Below are 19,206 nucleotides of genomic sequence, written 5' to 3' on the forward strand. Positions count from 1 at the left end.
AATCGTAAAGTCCCAAGGGCAGGCCTGGGGCTGGGCAGGCCCAAATGGGTTTCAGGGTCCACAGGAGGAAGTAGGGATTGGGCCAAGAGAACTGGTGCAGCCTGATGGCCCACCCCCTAAATATCCCTGAGCAAGTCCCAGCAAGAGCAGCAGCTGCCCATGGATGGCTCCCATTCTGGCCTCACGGCATAGACTGGGGAAGCACCCAGGTCAGAGCAGCAGATGAACTGCCTCAGCCACTAACTCAGAGACGACACTGAGTGACTCATTTAACTTCCCTCCATCTCGGTTTTACTATCTCTAGAGCAAAGAGCTTGACTGAATTTCTCTAGAAGGCAGGGTGGCATAAAAGACCAGTGTGGGACCTGGTATGGGCCTGCTGGGACTAGACTCCTGGCTCCACCTCACCTTAGCTGCGCGACCTCAGCACAGTGACCACTCTGACCCCACTGCTTCCCTCTGTGAACGCAGGTAACAGACTGCGGCACCTGGAGGTGTTGCTAAGCTCAAAAGTCCTAACAGCCCAGAGCGCCCAGTCCTGTAGGTGGCACATGGTGGGCACTCATTCAAGCCTCCCTCCCGCTCCCTCGGCTCTGTCATCTTCGGTGGTCTGTGGTCTGCACAGGCAGTCGGAGCAGGCACACAGGTTGTGACCCCAGGCCTGGAGAGGGCCCGGCTGCACACTCACACTGTCCCCGGGTGCTGGCGGGGACCCTGCACAGAGGGCAGACTTTCCAGCCAGATAAAGAGACAGATTTAGGGAAGTCAAAAGAGAGAAGCCTGGCTTAGCCGCCAGAAATGACTCTGAGTGCTCCCTTGGCTCTACAGCCTCTTCAAATGCTCTCGACCCAGACTGGCCCGGAAGATCTGGAGCCAGGAGCGCTGCCAGCATGCTGCCTGGCCCACCTCCCCCCAGAGCCCTCCTGGCCCGAAGCGCACAGCACCCCGGCTGGAATGTTCTAAGAGGCCCAATCCCAAGGCCTTCTTCCTGTCCCTCTAGCCACAGCTGTGCCCCACCTATCCCACCTCAAACAGTGGCATCGCTTCCAGCCCCAAGCCCAGCTCCCTTGCCAGAACACTGCCAGTTCTCCCTGGGCCCTGCTCCCGTGCCCTCAGTAACCCTCACAGGCCTAGTCCTCCAGCTGAGGGCCCCCGATGTCCTGCCCCCCAGTTCTCACCAATCAGCCATCCTTCTTGAGCCTACGAATCTGTATAAGACGTTGTTCTGATCCCTCTTGAGGTTGCTCACTATGGAGAACCCACTCCTTCTCCGGCCTTCAAGGCCCCCTGTGATGGGGCTCCAGTGATTTACTGCCACTTCTGCCCTCCCATCTTCTCTGCTCCATCCCACCTAAGCTGGACTGAGGGCAAGAACTGTCGTGTTTCCTGTCCCCCATTTCACCTTGGTCCCTAGCCAGGGGCTGTCTACCTCCCAGACTCCACTCTCTCCCACCAAAGACCCAATCTGGAAGAGCCTTCCTGCAGTAATCACGCCCTTGACACCCTGGGGCACTGTGTGTGTGTTTGTTCTTCAATCTCTCCCAGGCCCCGCAAGGCCACCCAGTGCTTGCTGAATGACTGAACAAACAACGGAAAAAGCAGGCACACCACTGGGGGGAGGGGTAGCACAATGGGAGTGGTTTTTAAAATGAAGAGTTATGCTCAGGTAAAAACAGAGGGGGGGTGGGGAGGGAGACTGGGTCACAAAGACCCAGCCTGAGAAGACAGGGTTCCCAAAGATGGAAGGAGGAGCTGAACAGAGGAAATGCCCAGATCAGAAACTGCAGAATAACCACAAACCTTGCCCTCTGAAACAGAAACCAGCATGCTTTTCCGGTGCAGAGCTGCTGTCACCCCGCTCCCACACCTCTCACACAGGCAAAGGACCTCACACACACCATGCATACAGGCCGACAAGGCCTGTGTGGTCCACAGCCTGGGCCCTTCCGCGCAGCTGCCCACCAGTCATCAGAGGTAGTTAGTCCACGATGTGGCTACCGCCCGGCAAGCAACTGCAGGGTCAGTCTGAAGCCTGCTGCCAGGCCACCTGCAGCACCCCACACGTGTGCTGCGTATGCACACACACGTACACACAACACCCACTGCCAGTGGGTCCTAGGTGCCCTGCGGCCTGCCCCGTGCTCCTGAGTACATTTCCAGTGAGACCATGCCGGAAGCAAGAGGCTCCCACCCAAAACAGGGACCAGGTAGGCACACAACAGCTGCGGGCCAGGAGCCCAAGTCTCCCAGGCTCCTGCTGGCCACACAAGGCCCCTTGTACTTCTCCCCATTGGAGGTGTCAGCCCGGCCCTCAGGCCCTCCAAGTCCATCAAGCCAACCGCAGGCTGGAAGGACAAGACACCAGGGTGAGAGGCGCTACCAGGTTCTTAAAAGCTGCATCCTGTGGGACCTCCCACCTCAGCCCCACCCTCCCGCCTCCCAGAATAAATACAGCAGGGTCCTCTTCCTGAGAGCCAGGACCGGTTGCCCAGGGACTGCCATCAAGGGAAGGAGACCCCCTGGGACAGGCACGGCCTCTGCCCTGCAGGGTCTGGGTCAGACCTGAAGGAAGGGCAGGAAGAGAGACCCTCTCAGGACTTGGGAGCTTGGGGGAGGGAGGAAAACTGCTTAGAGGAGCAGGAAACCCACGACCCAGCACTCATTCCCACATAGAACCACGGAGAATAACATTCAAGGGACATGGGAAAAGTAAAGCCAGTGGTACTGGGAGGTCCTGGCTAGGCTGGAGATGGGGAAGTGAGATGGGGGAACTCTCTGAGGACAAGGGCAGGATCCCACAACCAGGGGCCTGCAGCCAGGCTGGGCTGATGTGTAGCAGAAGGCAGTAGGGCTTTCGTTTATGACAAAGGCCCACCCCCAAGCTCACCCAAACCCTAGAGGGCCTGGGGGGTCCATCGACACAACCCAGCCAGCTCAGCCCATTAGGAGCCATGGAGGGCTCATTCCTCTAAGGACCAGGTCCCCAAGGCCCACGCAGAGGCCCCCAGGAACAGCATGGGTATTACCATTCCAAGCAAGGCCATGGCAGACAGTGACAAGCCTGGGCGGTGAGGGGGACTCAGTCCCTGGCATTTAATCGCCCACAAACTCTCATGAAGAAATAGACTAGCCCTCCCCAAGAGGCTCTGGGCTAATGAGGGACCACTGCACCTGGACCAGGGACTGGCCTCACATGCCAGCCCTAAGGGCTGAGGACCTTCTCACAGGCCAGGCTGCCTCCTCCCACTCCTTCAGGAAGCCTGCCCTGACCATTCCCTTCCTGAAGGCTGCCCAGGCCCAGCAGAGGAGAACCACACAGATCTTAAATTCTAGCTGTGAGGTCCTGGGCAGTCCTGCTCTTTTTAAAAAAAATTTATTTATTTTTGGCTGCGTTGGGTCTTCGTTGCTGCATGCGGGCTTTCTTCTAGTTGCAGCAAGCGGGGGCTGCTCTTCGTTGTGGTGCGCAGGCTTCTCATTGTGGTGGCCTCTCTTGTGGAGCACAGGCTGTAGGCGCACAGGCTTCAGTAGTTGTGGCACGTGGGCTCATTAGTTGTGGCACACAGGCTTAGTTGCTCCGCGGCATGTGGGATCCTCCAGACCAGGGCTCAAACCCGTGTCCCCTGCATTGGCAGGCGGATTCTTAACTACTGCCGTCACCAGGGAAGCCCAGTCCCGCACTCTTTTGGCCTCAGTTTCCCCATCAGTAAACTGGGGATTCCTCCTACCTCACTGGGTTGCATAAGGGCCCTGCCAGGAGCCGCCAGTCCCAGTGAAGTCTGAAGCCCCCTGCCTGTGTGCCTAGTGCCATTGACATCGGGCCTACGTGAGCCAGCAGCAGGGGAGACAACAGTGGCCACTGCCAGGGCTTTGCCGGGGACAAACCCAAACCTAGGCGAGGTAAAGCTGGCCCACAGCTGCCTTGGCCAAAGGAAAAGAACCCAAGTAGCCATTTCCCCAGCTCCAAAAAGGGTCTCACAGGGATGGGGCACCATGGGGGAAGAGTGGGACTCGTGGAGCCTCCGAGTTCACATCAGTGCACATGGACATGACATGCTCTAAGCCAGAGGCTGCTTCCTGAGCCTCAGCACCGGGCCTGTTGCAGTCACAGCATCTCACCTACCTACTAGCCAACACGTGCCGGCACTACACATACCCCGACCTTGCATAGGGTGGGGCACCAGAAGAGACCGCTAACAGATCTGAAATCACAAACACCACATTTCAAATCCTGTTTCCAAGGATACAGCTTGGGCCTCGGGCAAGTCTCTCAGCTCTTAGGTAGCCTGTGGATAAAGTGAAGGCCTTAGTGGGGGTGGGCCTGCCATAAACCCTTCACATGCAGACAGAGAACTACACAGAGAGTCAGCAAAGTGATTTTGCTAGAAAGAGACAAGAGGACATACTGAAAATTAAACCCCCTAATGATGAAGATACGGGCAAGAAAACCACCACCACCACCACACACAAAAAAAGGAAATGGCACATATCACAAATTTCTGGACATGAAACATGCATTCGCCAAAATATTCCTCTTAAGAGAGTCTTCCCTTTAAGTGTATAAATTAATTGGTGGAAACTGCAATAGAAACTAACCATATATGGACTCCCCTGGTGGTGCAGTGGTTAAGAATCTGCCTGCCAGTGCAGGGGACATGGGTTCGATCCCTGATCCGGGAAGATCCCACATGCCGCGGAGCAACTACGCCCGTGCGCCACAACTACTGAGCCTGCGCTCTAGAGCCCGCGAGCCACAATTACTGAGCCCGCATGCCACAACTACTGAAGACCGCACGCAGCAACGAAGACCCAACGCAGCCAAAAATTAACTAAAAAAAAAAGAAACTAACAGTATAAAAATGCATGTAAATACTTTTTACAACTTAAAATAGCTGTAAGTCATGATAAATACTAAAGTTTTTTTAAAAACATCTAGAAAGCTTGAAAGAGGTAAGTGAATGTTATCTGGACAGGTCCCTTCCCCTGGGGTTTTCACTGCCCCTGACAGTGGGCTGTGGACGCCCAGCCCTGCAGCGTGTCCTGGAGGAAGGTGGGCAAAGCCCAGCACTCCTCAAAAGGGCCCAAGTCCAGTCAGAGCCATGAGATCCAGAGACCCCAGCCCCACATACGCTCCCAGCGCTCCTCCTACCTCTGAGCCTCTGCATGTGCCAGGCCCACCTTCTCACTTAAGTTTCCATCAGGCCTGGTCCAGTGGCATACTTGGTGCTTCCGCATTCTGGTCACACCGTCTGCTGCCTCCTTGGTGTCAAGGCCACTGACCTGTGAGTTCCACAAGGAAGAAACCACATCTGCCTCCTCTCCACTCCCCTAACCCAGGTCCCTGGGGAGGCTTCAAAATGCTTACAGAGTGCTTAGAAGCAGGAATGAACACACGAGAGTTAGACTCCAGAGCTAATTATCTAAGAGGCCACAGATGCTCAAAGATGGTATCAGGGATGACTTCCTGGAAGAGGTGGTGCCGTGGGGCAACAAAGGCTGAGGAGCTCCAACAAAGATGCAAATGCAGTGGTCAGTGGGGTGACCATGTGGAGACAAGAAAGAAGGACCAGATTGGGGGGGGGGGGCCGGGGGCGGGCACGGCCCCTGGGGGCCAGAGTAATCTGAAAACACTGGGAGGTTCCTGTACACAGGTTCCTGTAGCCGGTGGGAACCATGCGAAGCTAATGGTGCTTTGGGGAAAACAAAAGAGAAGAGGCAGGGCTCTCTGAGCACCACACCCTGCTTGGCTCTAAGCCAAGGCCACCAGGAGATTCAAAAGAGCAGGTCCCAGGGGTCGGGAGAGTTGTACAGATCTTCCCAGAAATGATCTCTCATCAACCACATCTTCTCCACATACAGCCTGGGCCAAACAGATGGGTCATTCCCAGTCCCCATCCCGCAAGTCAGCCCCCTCCTGTACCACCCTCCAAAGAAACTACACATCAGGGCAGGAGAGAGCACAAATGGAGCTGAACTTTCTCCCCCAGAGGATGCTGAGATGGAGAAAGGAAGCCACAAAGGGAAGCGCACTGCCAACCAGCTGATTCCCAGCCCTGCACCTCTGCTGCCCTACACAGGGAGCCAGAGGCCTCTGTACCTCAGGGTGCCTGGATCGGCCAGGAACATACAGCTTTGACAGAGTCTCACAGCTTGGAAGGAGAAGGATGGAGGTGGCCAAAAAGGAGACAAGACGGAACCTGGGCACAGGCGGGAAAGGAGTCTGATGCAGCAGGAGCCAGGGCCTGGGATGGCCAGCAGCTTCCATGCCAGCCACCTACTGCTCAAGGACTAGGAAGAGTGAGAGTCCCCCCAACCCCCGCCCAACAGAAACAGTCCGGAGCAGCTCCCAGGGAGAAAGGTGAGAGCGGAGGGGTGGGGAGCTCTCAGCCTCCATTTTACAAAGGACAGATCCCGCCTCAGAGACCCAGGGTCACAGGGTCATGCAGCAAAGGGAAGGTGAGGCTGGGGTTTATCTCCTTCCCATATCCTGTGCAGCAGCACCTTCAAACCAGACCAGCAGGGGCGAGAGGACTAAATCCCTTCCCAGATGCAACAGGGAAGCCCTAGCCAAACTCTGGAGTACAGGGCACACCCAGGGCAGAGCTCAGCATCTGTTCCCGGTTGGGGTTTCGTCCATCATCGTTCCCCAAACACCTGACCGAGAAGAGCAGCCGGACCCTCTCCCACCTTGATAAACAGGAAAAGGCCATTTGGACAGCTGGATGGGGATCTGTGGGATCCTCCTACACGGAACCCTGCACTCCTACATACTAACTGCTTCAGGTCACAGCTGTAAAGGATCCTCGCCAGTTCATGAATCATCTGGAGTCTAGATTCTAGGTGAACCTCCTCTGTGGAGCAATGAGGAAATGGAGGCTCCCAAGGGTCTTGTCACGGTCACGTGGTAGTTCATGTAGAACTGGGACCCTCTGCAGCGGCCCCCACAGCAGCCCCCACCCTGACCTTGGGTTTGCAGAGAAAAAGCAGGGCAGCCCAGCAAGCCTTCACACCATTCAGGCAGGCAGCCCTCTTCCCTAAGATGCAAAATTAATCCCATCCATTTCAGAGGTGGGAACAGCACGCCCTGGCCCCAAAGGAAGGAAGGGCAAGGAGGCCCCACCCAAGGAACTCAAAGCTGGGAGAGAGATGAGCAGTTATCTACTGGGCTTGTTCTTTCATTCCATCACTGGGATCAAACTTTCAAACGTCTGTCTACTCCACTTCAGGCCCTGGGGTGGGTCCTGGATAAACAGAGATCAGTAAGGCATTGGAGTTCCTGCCCCTGAGAAAGCCAGAAAGCCCCTGCCCGGTGGAGGAAACAGATGGGGAAGCAGATAACTATGAGGTCCTGCAAAGAGGAGAACAACAGGGAGGTGTCTGTGGCACGGAGAGCCAGAGAAAGTGAGGAGCTGGACTTGGGAAGTCTCGGACCACTCTGTCCACAGAAGGCAGGTCTGGAGGACTGGCCTGCCCAGGTCTGCCAGGGGGGATCACAGAAGCCAAGGAATCGATGCAGCAGTCTGGGCGTTTGGGGAAAAGGGCATTCAGAGTTTCATGGATGAGAGGGGAGGGAAGGTGGGCCTCCGCTGGCCATCAACACCACAGTGGGGGCAGGTGTAGCAGGGGGCTTGCCCCAGCTTCTCTGCCCGAGCCCACATGACCCCCCAGGCAGTCCCGTGCAGGCTGACCTCTGCCCCCTCTGCAGGCTGGTGCTGCCCGAGTTCTTTGTAGATGGCCTGTGTCTGCCAGGCCCCCCGCTACAGGGAAGAGGATGAGGGCCCAGCAAGGCTGGTTATCGGAGTGTCCAGGATCTCAAAAGGCCCAATGAAACGCTCCTCATGGTACATTCAGGCCACCTGGAGAACCAGAGTACTGAGCATAAGTCACTTTTCTAGCCTCCTCTTCCCTGACCCTTAGAGCAATCAACACCGTTGTCCACACCCTCCCTCCTGCTGGAAGTTCTGCCCTCGACTTCTCCTCACAACCTCTCCTGATTTCCTGCTTCTTCTTGGGCTCCAGGTCTATCCCCACCTATCCCCACGCTGGCCTTCGTCAAGGCCCATGCCAAGGGCCTCTCCTCTCCCGATGCTCTACCTGCTCCCCAGTCAGTGTCATGCAGGCAATTCACAAACACAGCTCTAGCCTACTCCTTGACTATAAGCTTCAGAACCTTCAAACCAACTGTCTACTTGCCGTCTCCACCTGTTTGCCTCAAAATCAACCCCTCACCAAAAAGAGGCCTCTTGCCACACCTCTTGGGTCCGCTAACAGCATCACCTCCAAAGAGGTGCATAAACTAGACTCTTTAGAATCATGCTTTACATCTTTTCTCTCACCCCCTCCAATCTAATCCTTGAACAAGTCCTACTGGCTTTTCTAGTATCATTCACAACCACATTTACCTAGTACCTAGATGAGTGGGAACGCTGTGTATTTTAAGGCTATTTGACTGACTGTCTTCTCCACTGGAGCATAAGCTCCTTGAGGGCATGAACCATGCCTGTTGGTGTCAATGCCCCAGTGCCTAGCAGGAAACGGACTGTGTTAGGAGAAAAAAGAAAAAATCTGGGGCCCTCCCCTGAAAGGAAATGATAGGGCCCTCCGGCTGGGGGCTGAGCGATAGGGGCTGAAGTTGGGGTACAGGTGGGAGGGGGATGGCAGAGACCTTCCCCTGTGGAGCTCGCTGACCTCCATGCTGTCTCACCACCCCGGCCCTGGCTCCCCGCCTCTTTGGTTTCTGTTACTGTCACCATGGGCCCTTCCCTCTTTGGGGGACATGTGGGGCCAGCCCTCAAACCCCCAACAGAGTCAACCCTGATTAGGTTGGAGACGTTCTAAACAATGACAAGGGTCAGTAAGTCACAGGCCTGCTCATTCAGACGCCCTCTCCTGTGCACCCACCTGCTCTCCGGGTTTAGAGCTGCTTGGCCCAGCCTCTCCTCAGCGGGCCACTCCCTTTGGGCAACACCAGCCCAAGCCAAACCACTCTCCTGTCCTCCTTTTGCTTCCCGGGGAGCCAAGGCCCCAGTATGTGACCTACTCTCTGACCTCACTCCGAGGTGATAGGGAACACCCACTCCCTGCCTGCCCAGGAAGCCCAGCTCAGATTCTTCAAAATCACCTCCTCTATTGAGAGGAGTGGCTACCTTGGGACTTGCCCTTCCTGATTTTAATTCCCTGGTTCCACCCTCTTAAGACAGCTCCTGGCCTCACCTCCTGTAGCACAGACAGCTGCCTGCTAGCCTCCCACCCCTGCCTGCAGAGCCTCACCCTTCCAGTGTGGGCCAGTTCTCAGGCCAGGGACCAGGACACCCTCAAGGAACAGTCTAGGCATCAGGTGTTCTCACTGGAGGGGACTCTCTCTGCATTTTACTGCTGGCCTCAAGAGGCTCTGAGTAATCCCTGACAAAGCGATATATACTATGTTTTCTAACCTCCTTGCTGGATATGCTAAGAGCTCCCAAGAAAGGCCAGCCCCAGTTAGGAACTGACAGGCGAACACAGGCACATTATACTCAATTACTGTGTTAGGGTCAGAACAGGAGAGCTACCGGAGGACAAACAGGGGGAAGTGGTCTGCAGAGCCTCAGAGAGGGACTTGTCACCCCCCGCCCCTGTCGCTACCCAACTTCCCAGCTGACCTCCTACCCTCAAGTAGGCGCAGAAGCCTTTGGGACCTGTGGCCAACTCCTCCCCTCCTTCCTAGGGTCAGTCACTCCATGAACTCGGGCCCACACTCTCTGGGCCTGAGGCTGAAGTCACACAATCCCATGGGGTTTGCATTCACCCACCACACACCCACAGCTACACAGCCAGAATCCCAGTATGGTCAATGCCCTACCCCTGCAAGGGCAAGGCCAGGCCAAGGACACTGGGACCTGGGGGGAGCCCCTCAAACAACCACTTCCCTCAGGACATTTCAGCTCAGCCATGTCCCCAGGTGTCCAAGAAAACAGGAAGCCAACCCCAATGTGAATGGCCCACCCCCGATGAGTTAGAATTAGGTCTCACACAAACAAGCGGTCCAACTCTCCGTGGCCCAATGCCTTACCAGTCTGGTCAGATGTCTGCCACCAGGGCCTGGAGCTTTGGTCAGACCGTCCACTCCTCACCGGGCCCATGCCTTGATCCTCTAGCCAATGCCAGCCTGCTAGCCAGCAGGGGGAGCGACCCACAGTAGCAGGCTGATTCTCTCTGGAGCCCCGCGCTCAGCCAACAGCACTTTAGGCACAACTGTCTCCTGCCGGCCCTGGGCTTTGATGGTTTCCTGCACGTTCCAGATCACAAGCTTCCCAGGATCAAGGACTGGGTCACCTCCTTTTCTTGCTTCCTAACTCCAGGCTGCTTTGTGCCAGGCCTGGCTCAGCAAGGGAGATGCCAGTCTCCTGCAGGAGAAAGCCCTGCCCCATTTATTCTGCATCCTGAGTCTTGCTGAAGCCAGGGCCACCGGCCAACACCGGGAAGGGCCCAGAAGGAAGCAGCAGAGCCTATACACAAAGATTACATGTGGGCTATAAAAAGGAGCCCTCCCTGCTTCCCCCAGGATGGGCTTGGTTCCTAGAGGTGACAAGTCGGGGAGAGAGCTAGTACTTGTGCTTGGGCACTCAGCCACTGCAGCCTCTCAAAGGCAAGCCAAGCACCTCCTCAGAAGGAACTAGTCTTACAAGGAGGAGAGGGAGACCATCAAGAACTGAGGCAGGAATGCAAGTGGAGACTCTCCGAGCCGCATCTCCTGGAACCTCAGCCTCCACCAAAGCAACCACCTGCACCGTCCCCACCGCCTCTTCCCCAGCCCCAACGTATCCAGGGACCTCCTCCTTCTCACACTTCTTCCCTCTCCTCTAGGGCTGAGGGCACTCTCTCGAGGCAGCCTCAGTCTCCGCGCCCTCTGGAGGCCCCAGCACACCCAGCTGTGACGAGCGGCTCTAACTCTGGGGTGACAGCAGGAAGCTGTGGCTCCGGGGCAGCTCAAGCAGGGGTATGTGTGTTGGGGTGAAGGTGGAGAGATACAATTAGGCAAGGGTACAGCTATGATACCTCGGAGTGTGAACACAAAGTTCCCTGTTTCCGAGACCCCAGCCAAGGCAGCCTCTTGACCCACAAGGGCTGCAGCCTACCTGCCACAACAGCGGGGCCACCCTCACTGTACCCCGTGCCCAAGTCAGAGGAACTAATTCCTCCCCGGCCTCCTTTCTCCAAATCCTCCTCCGGCCTAATCTGCCCGGCGTGTTCAGGCTCTGCCCCTGGGGGCAGACCCAGAGCCGCCAAGGCCCCCCTCCGGAAACAGCGGGGTGGCTCGCCACGGTGCACACACGTGGCCTACGGCAGAGCCAAGCCTCGGCTGCCGTCAGCCATGGAGATGAGCGCAGCACACTCTCATCTCCCCAGACCGACAGAGCAAGCTCGGCTTGTTTCCTTCTCAGCGCGCCTGGACCCCGTCGTCGTTTTTTCTTTCTGGCTGTATGTGCCTTAACCTTTATGTCTACCGCTAGACTCCACAGTGCTTGGCACGTCAGCAAATGCCAGAGTCCAAAGCCAGGGAGGCACAAGTGGCACCTCACTTGTTCAGTGTGCCACAGGGCCCAAGAAAGCTGTTTTCAGGGCTTTTTTTTTCTTTCCTTCAAGGAAAGAGTAGCTATGGTGATATGGAAAGCTCAATACGCTAGAGATCTACTGCCACAGTGAACAAGTCAGAGGCTGGAGTCATCATGTCTGGTTCAGCGTACCTAGCACACAGGAGCTAAGACCACACTAAATGTGGGATGAACGAAGGAACACGTGGACGAAGGCATGTGCTTCAGCTTGTCGTCGGGGTCCTGGAGAGGCCCTTCTCAGGCCACCTAGAGCCCGGAGCCCCAGGCTCCCACTGCCCTGGCAGAGGCTCAGCGTGGTTGTCACCATAGCCCAGTAAGAGCAAGTCAGGGCGAGGCTCTTCTGCTACCTTCGCCCCCGCAGCAGGGAGAGAAGCATCTCAATGGGGGCTGTGGCAAGCCGAGGGCAGCAGAGGGTCCCGATGGAGGCTCTGAGTCCAGTGCACCAGGAAGGGGGCCTGGGCGCGTCGACCAGCACATCTGCCCAGAGGGCAGAGGAGAGATCAGAGAGCTCTGTCCACATAAAGTAAAACAACTCTGGTCCTGCAGAACACCCACCTTACCGTCATTTCCCCAGAGTGGAGGAATAAACTGAACACTGCAGTGAGAATCAGAAGTTCCAGGCTCTGGTCCCAGCACTACCATGAACCTGCTGGGGCACCTTAGCCTTGGGGCCTTGGTTTCCTCATCTACAAGGGAGAGCCTAGCATTCCCGCCCCTCAGTTGGAGCTGTGGTGGAGCTCAAACAACATAATGGATGAGAAAATGCTCCATGAACTAACGCACTATTCAAGTACCCAATTTTTCTCCTGCCCCCGACCTCTGTGTACAGACTCAGGGAGGGAACAAAGAAAAGAAGTAGGAAACAGACTTCTAGCCCAGGCTGTCAGAGCAGCCACGGCAGCCAGCTTCATGGTGGACAGAAGAACTGGAGCTCTGTAGTTAGTTACGGTGAAAGCAAAGGAAACAAATAGTTGTTAAGCACCCGCGAGTGCCACATGCTGTGCTGAGCGCTCTCACATAAAATCTCTCACTCTCATATGGATCTCATTTGACCATTGTTAATATACTGCTCCATGAGGGAGAAATTATTTTTACAGCTGAAGAGCAGTTTGAGATAGGTTAAAGTGACTTGTACCCAAGGTCACAGGAAGAGCTGAGACTCAGACCCAAATCTGACTGATTCTGGCTACAGCTGCTGGAGGCCACTCCTCACCCTGGGCTCCGCCTAGAGTCTTATCACCTGTTACCATGCTGCTCTCAAAGACTTCCCCCCAGAGAAGCCCGGGCGCCATGCTTCTCTGAACAAAGCACTCTACTAGGAGCTCCAGAACACTCCCCTCCTCCTGCCCCACCTCCACTTCTCCTGGGACTCCCCCCAAAGTCCCCACTGACTTCTGCAGTTCTAAGAGAGGGAGCAGAGAGGGGGAAAAAGTCTCCTATCCCCTAATATCAGGCCTTTGCTACATTAGGCCTCACTTCCTCCCTCCAACTTAGCCACCGCTGACCTCCTTGAAGCCACATCCCAGAGAAGAGGGCACAGAGTGGGAAGAGATGCCTTGAATTAACGGAGGCCGGCTGGGATGGTGACGGGAGAGGCAAAGGCAGGCCCTAGCACACTGACGTGCTGGCGTTAAAGCACTTCCTGGAAGACAGGGGTCTCCCACCAATGCGCTCAGGTAGCATTTCTCAGAAATAGGCCAATCTGATATCTTCATATGATACCAAAGCTGCTGCTCACAGCCAACTGCCCTGGCACCCTGCAAAAGTCAGCGGCAGGAAACAGCCTTGATGACAAAGGGGCTCCCGAGAGCTTCAAGAAAGAGGCTAGGTGGACTCCTTGTCTCCGAATCAAGCGCTTGGTGGCCAGCCCCCCTCAATACCACAGGTACATTTGCTCCCTTCCACTAACAGGTCCTCCTGGGCAACTTAATCTTCACCTTCCTCCTCATCAGGGCTCCCATGCGTGAAGCACTTACACGGTGCTACACTCTATGCGAAGCATCTTACAGATTCTCTCCGAATCCTCACAACTCCCTTATGAGAAAAATGTAATCTATCCCTCTTTTATAAACAAGGAGTCCAGAGAGATAAAGTCACACGCTCAAGGTCACAGAGCAAGTAAGCTGCACAACAGGATTTTAACCTAGGCAGTCAGAGTTCAGAGCCCAAATGCTAAGCTACTCTGGCTCCAGTGCCTCCTCCCTCCAGACCCAGCCCCTCCCCTCCCCTCCATCACTGCCGCCTCCCGCCTGCCTCGCAAGGAGGCTGTGCTGTGCTCATCAGGTCTCTCCTGCAAACTGCAGTGGCTCACTGGTCTCCCTCCTCCACCTCTCCCAGACAAACACAGGACAGTCCCGCTTCAGCCCCTGGTGACAGCTGTGCCTATAGCACAGAGCACAACCCAGGAGGTACAGCAGGCCATGGCCCTCCCTACGCCACCCCCAGCCCAACCCCTGCACAGCTACCCCCAGGGCCTCAGCCAGGGCACAGGCAAGTTCCTCAACCACTCAGGAAGGCCCAGCTCCCTGGCCACCTTCCGTGTGAAGCCTTCCCAGCTCTCTCCTCTTGACCTCCTGCTTGCTGAGCAGAGCTCGTTACTCTGCACTCAGGAAGCTCTCGGTATGGACCTCTATCATGGTACGTAACACACGGGGTTATAATTACGCGTTCCCAAATCTGTCTCTTCCAGGAGTCTGGGAGTCGCTCAATGGCACCGACCAAGTCTTATCCATCTTTTGAACCCTCAGTGCCTAGCACTGGGCAAGTAAGAGGTGTTCACACAATATTTATTGAGCAAATAAATGCCCCTCATTCTAAGGGGCTACCCAAAACAAGCTAGTGACCAAGATCTCTAACTGGTAACTCAAGCCTGTGCATCTGCGTACGTCTGTGTGGGCACGTGCACACACACAGAGAAGGTGGAGGTGTTGGGGGCCCCAGCGCTGCTGTGCTCAGCTCTTCCAGGCATCTGTGAAGCAGGGCCCTTTCCTAGGTTCACAGGAAAGAAAAAGCCCCAGCTGGACAGGGGGCCTGGCCGTGCTGGTCTGGAAACCCACACATCAGGGCAAGCCTGGGGGGCTGAGGAAACACTAAGAGGTCTGACTTCCCCTGGAAAAACTAGTCAGACAGGAAACGCACAGGCGAGGATGGCTAGCTCTGGAGATCCGGACACGTGCTCTTACCCCTCTCCCACCGGGAGCAACCAGCCAGCACAAAGAAAATCCCCAGTGATACAGGCCTGCCCTCCTCGGGCACCTTGGGCCCAGCCTTCAGAGCTGGCCCTGTGGTCTGTCTCCTCAGCAGTCTGACAGCCACAGGGGTCAGGCCTCAGACAGCTGGTACCAAAGTCACCTACCCTGTGAGCCTGACTGCCTTGTCCAGGCGGTGTGCTTTCTTCTGCCACCCCCCACCCCTGGCATCAAAGGTACCATTCCATTGTCCCCTTTAGTTTCCCTGAGGGCAAGGGCCTGTTTTCATTCACCACCTGAGAAAGCCTGGCGTCTAGGAGGGTGTCAACGGAAGAATCAAAGACGAAAGGCTGGGGCTGCAAAAGTCCCCATAGATACGCTTGGCTGGCACTCAGAGCCCACCATGGAGCCTGAGCCACTGTACCCACAATGACCCCTGACTGAACCTCTCATCGCAGAAGGCACCAGAGGGAAAAGTGTAGAGCCAGAGCCGAGAGAGGCTGAGGCTGTCTGTAAGGAACAGTCTGAACACAAAGGCTTCTCCTCAGAGGAGCAACGCAGACCACAGGAACGGGGGCCTGAGACCACTCACAGCACAACCCCGGGGCTCTCAGTCCTTTTGGGACTGGCCGGCCAGCCACCGACTGGAGAGCCAACTGAGGCTGTCACATGGCAGCACAATTCACTCCCTACATTTCTATTTCCTCATCTGTAAAGTGGGGTGGTACTCCAGGCCCTTTAGAGAAAACATGATGCAAAGTCTCTGTAGCACTCAGCAGGAAGTCTGTAACTGCTTTGTGCTCATTTAAGTCAGTATCTGCAACATAAAAAGCCCAGCGTCGACAGTATCTGCAACATAAAAAGCCCAGCGTCGACCTGGTTCCTGTCACACCACCATGACAACCAGCACCAAGGCACTTCCCCACCCCTCTTGTAAGCCAAACTCCCACCGGAGAAGTGAGCACCTGCCAGCCCCGTCTCACAAGCGTGGGATAAAGTGAGAGGGCACAGAGTTAGGCCAGAATGAGGTCCTGTACATCAGCGGTTCCCAACCTTTTTGGCACCAGGGACTGGTTTCAAGGAAGACAATTTTTCCACTGACGGGGGGCGTTTCAGGCGGGAATGCGAGCGATGGGCAGCGGCAGATGAAGCTTCGCTCACTCGCCCGCCGCTCACCTCCTGCTGTGCGGCCCGGTTCCTGACAGGCCGAGGACTGGTACCAGTCCATGGCCCGGGGGTTGGGGACCCCTGCTCTACACGAGTGCCGTGCACTTTCATTGAACCCCAGTCTCTCCTCAGGGCCACGGACACCCTGAGGGTCCCAGAAGTGTCCCTCTCTCTTTGGCCAGGCTACAGGCACTGCGTGGTACCCTGGCAGGGTCAGCAGGAAAAGGCCAGACACCTGAGGCACCTGGGCAAGAGGCCAGATGGCAAGGGGCCCTGCTGGCAGTCTAAACTTCCTCAGAACCTACAGAGAGGGGCTGCAGGGATCAGAACCCAACAATGAGGTGCACCCATGAATAGGCAGCAATGGGACAGCTTCAGCCTGAGGCTGTTTGCAAGGTCTGAACTCCACACGAGTGTCCACTAGCCTTCTCACCTGGAATCCTTCAATCCGGGCCTCCAAAATCAAAGGGCCAGGGTCCCTTCTACATCCTTTGCCCACGCTCCAGGCCTCTCAAATCCCAGCTAACTGATGAGATCACTGAATTTGTACCTCTCTGGCTGAGCCACCCTTGGGGGCTGGGGTCATCAGGTCCTCCGCATTCCTGCCTCCATCCCCAAACACCTGAGACATCGTGGACTAGCCTCTTGCCTCTCCACACCCATGCCTTCTGTACAGGCCCCAACTTACAAACGAGAAAGTTACCCACCCATGAGTCAGATGTGCACGTCTCCTTATACTTACTCTATTCACTGTTCTACTGATAGGTGGGTAGCTGACTAGTTGGGTCAGGGCAAAACAAAACCATACCCTCCCATCTCCGGGTAGTGATCTAAGTGAAATGGGAACTGGGGCCCCATCCTCCTCCCTTCCGACACCCTCACGCTCTCCTGCAGCCACACAGTCCCAGTCCAGGAGAGCAGTCATACTCTATTATTGGTACCATTAATAACGGCTTACATTTATTAAACATTTACAATGCGTCAGGCACTGTGCTGTTTTACATTAATCTTCTCATTTAACCCCCAGAGCAACCAAATATAGTGGATGTGTTATTACTCCCACTTCACAGATGAGGAAACTAAAGCTCAGAGAAGTAGCTAGCTGCAGGGGATACACAACTAATATACACGGGCTTCAAATCCAACCTTGCCTTCAACCACTGTGCTGCACTTACTGCCTGCTGGTCACGTGCACGGTTTGAAATGCAGCCTGTTACCCAGGAGAAGTCTATCTGGGAACCTCCAGCCCGTGCTACCAATTCAGGAGAGCACACAGAGCACCACAGCAACATGGAAGGGGCTGCGCCTGGAGTCTGATGCCTGGGTGACGTTCCCAGGACCATCCCAGCTCTCTGCAGTGTCTGTCCTTCCTCCACTTTGGAATCCAGTCTCTCAAATCACTAAAATTCTCTCCCAGTGGCTGACAGGGCCGATGGGGGCACCGAGGAAGGCGGCTGCCGTGTGGAAGTTCGGCGGCTGCCGTGTGGAAGTTCGGCAGCTGTGTCAGATCTGGAGTCTGGAGTTGAGGATGGCTGCCTCACCGTAAGACCTTCCTTCCTCCCAATCTTCTCAGCCATCTACAGGGAGGTACACCACAGCCAAGGAGGTCTGTGGGACCTTCCCTTGGGGGTGTCACTTCCTGAACCCCCTTCCTTCACATGGACCTAATTCTGAACCTGGCTCTAACAGTCTCTGGGGGTCCTTGCAGGAAGCAACCCACAGTCTGGGGTTGCAGACACATCGCCCCTCACACTTGGAGGCGGGGGAACGGAGAGCAGAGCTGGGGGCGCATCCGGCCACAGCACAAGCACGCGCTCAGTGGAATAACACGCTGAAGGATTTGGGGTTTTTCAAAATCCCCCACCTCCCTCCTTCGCAAAAGCAGCCAAGGTCAGGCCTGGGAAGGCAAAGAGGCAGGAAATCAAGAGTAGCCACTCCTGGCTCCCTCCAGCTACGGGACACAGGCCACAGGACACAAAGGGCTAGACCCCAATTTGGCTGCGTGCTCTTGAAGAGTACCTGACACACGGCAGTAAGGCTGGCCTTCTGGGGGCCAAGCTCTTGAGAATGTGCATCCAAGGACAAGGGGAGCCTGGCCCCTCTCCGTGCCCCGGCTTTGGGTGTCTGCCCACGCACACAGACCTCCTAAATTCAACTTCAGGACAAAAGAAGCGGCGGGAAAAAGCAGCCACTGCCTCCCCTCAGGCTTTTCCAAACCAAACGGGACCACCTTCCTCCCTCTCCCCGTGACGGAGATGCGTAGGCCCGGTTCCGCTCCAAAACCAGCCCTCCCGTAACAACTGCCTAAGTTCTACTCAGGGAACCCAAAGGTTCCGTTCTAAGTATGAGCCCAGCCGGGAGGCCCAGAGTTTCGCGGAGACTGCTCTTTTTGGAGAAAGGGCGCGCATCTGCTCCGGCCCCAGTTCTGGGGCTGGCGGGGGGCACGCTGCCTCGGCTCCCGTCGCCTCGGCCGACACCGCTCCCGGGCTGTGGGGGACCAGACGCCGGCCTCGCTGGTCTCCAACCCGCTAGGATTTTTAGGCCTCTGGGCAAAGAGCCTGGAACACTCCCCCCCTGCTGGGGGAAGGGGTGTCCTGTCAGGTGACTGAGGACCCGGATGCCCCCCGCCCCCGGTGACCACCCGGGCCGAGGCGGGGGCGGGGCCCACAGGGCGTGGGGGGAAAGCCCGAAAGTTTGCCCAAGTCTCTCTCCATCGGCGGCCCGGGGCGCGCGGGAGCCGGGCGCAGACCCCCGCCGCCCCCGCGCGCGCGGCGGGCCCCAGGGAGTGGGGTCGCACTTACTGGCCCCCTCGATCTTGTCGGCGCCACGGCTCCACGTGATCTGCCGCGTCTCCAGCTTGACCTGGAAGGTCTTCCGCTCGGGCCGCTGCGACTTCTTGGAGTAGAACAAAGTCATGACGGTGCCCACCTCGAGGCTGCGGCAGAGGTGCAGCACCTCGGCGTCCGAGGGCGCGCCGGGCCCGCAGCCGTTGGCGCAGGGGGACGCGGCGCCCGCCATGGCTCCGGCGCTGGGGGCGGCACAGGCGGCGGCGGCGCAGGCCCGCCGGGAGCGAGCTGGCGGCGGCGGCGGCGGCGGCGGCGGAGGCGGCGGGCGAGCAGACCCCGGCGGCGGCTCCTGCGGGCGGAGACGGGGCGGGGCCTGAGCGGGGGGCGGGGCGGCCCTGCAGGCCCCGCCTCGGCCCGCGCGCCTGGAACAAAGGCGCCCGCGCGCCCGTGGGGAGGACCCCCGCCCGCCGCCCG

The 19,206-nt window shown here is 56.9% G+C and overlaps 1 protein-coding gene across 2 annotated transcripts in view; it reads right to left on the bottom strand.

Annotated features, from left to right (window-relative positions):
- PLCG1 (phospholipase C gamma 1) overlaps window positions 1-19,206 on the bottom strand; it is a 34,170-nt gene that overhangs the window by 14,549 nt on the left and 415 nt on the right. For both annotated transcript variants that reach the window (XM_036825304.1, XM_036825306.1), the window contains exon 2: window positions 18,748-19,081. In XM_036825304.1, the coding sequence (XP_036681199.1) occupies window positions 18,748-18,964 (217 nt within the window). In that variant the 5' untranslated portion in view covers window positions 18,965-19,081. The remainder of the gene's footprint in view (window positions 1-18,747; window positions 19,082-19,206) is intronic.

This window comes from Balaenoptera musculus, chromosome 15, assembly GCF_009873245.2.
Source record: "Balaenoptera musculus isolate JJ_BM4_2016_0621 chromosome 15, mBalMus1.pri.v3, whole genome shotgun sequence".
Lineage (NCBI taxonomy): Eukaryota > Metazoa > Chordata > Mammalia > Artiodactyla > Balaenopteridae > Balaenoptera > Balaenoptera musculus.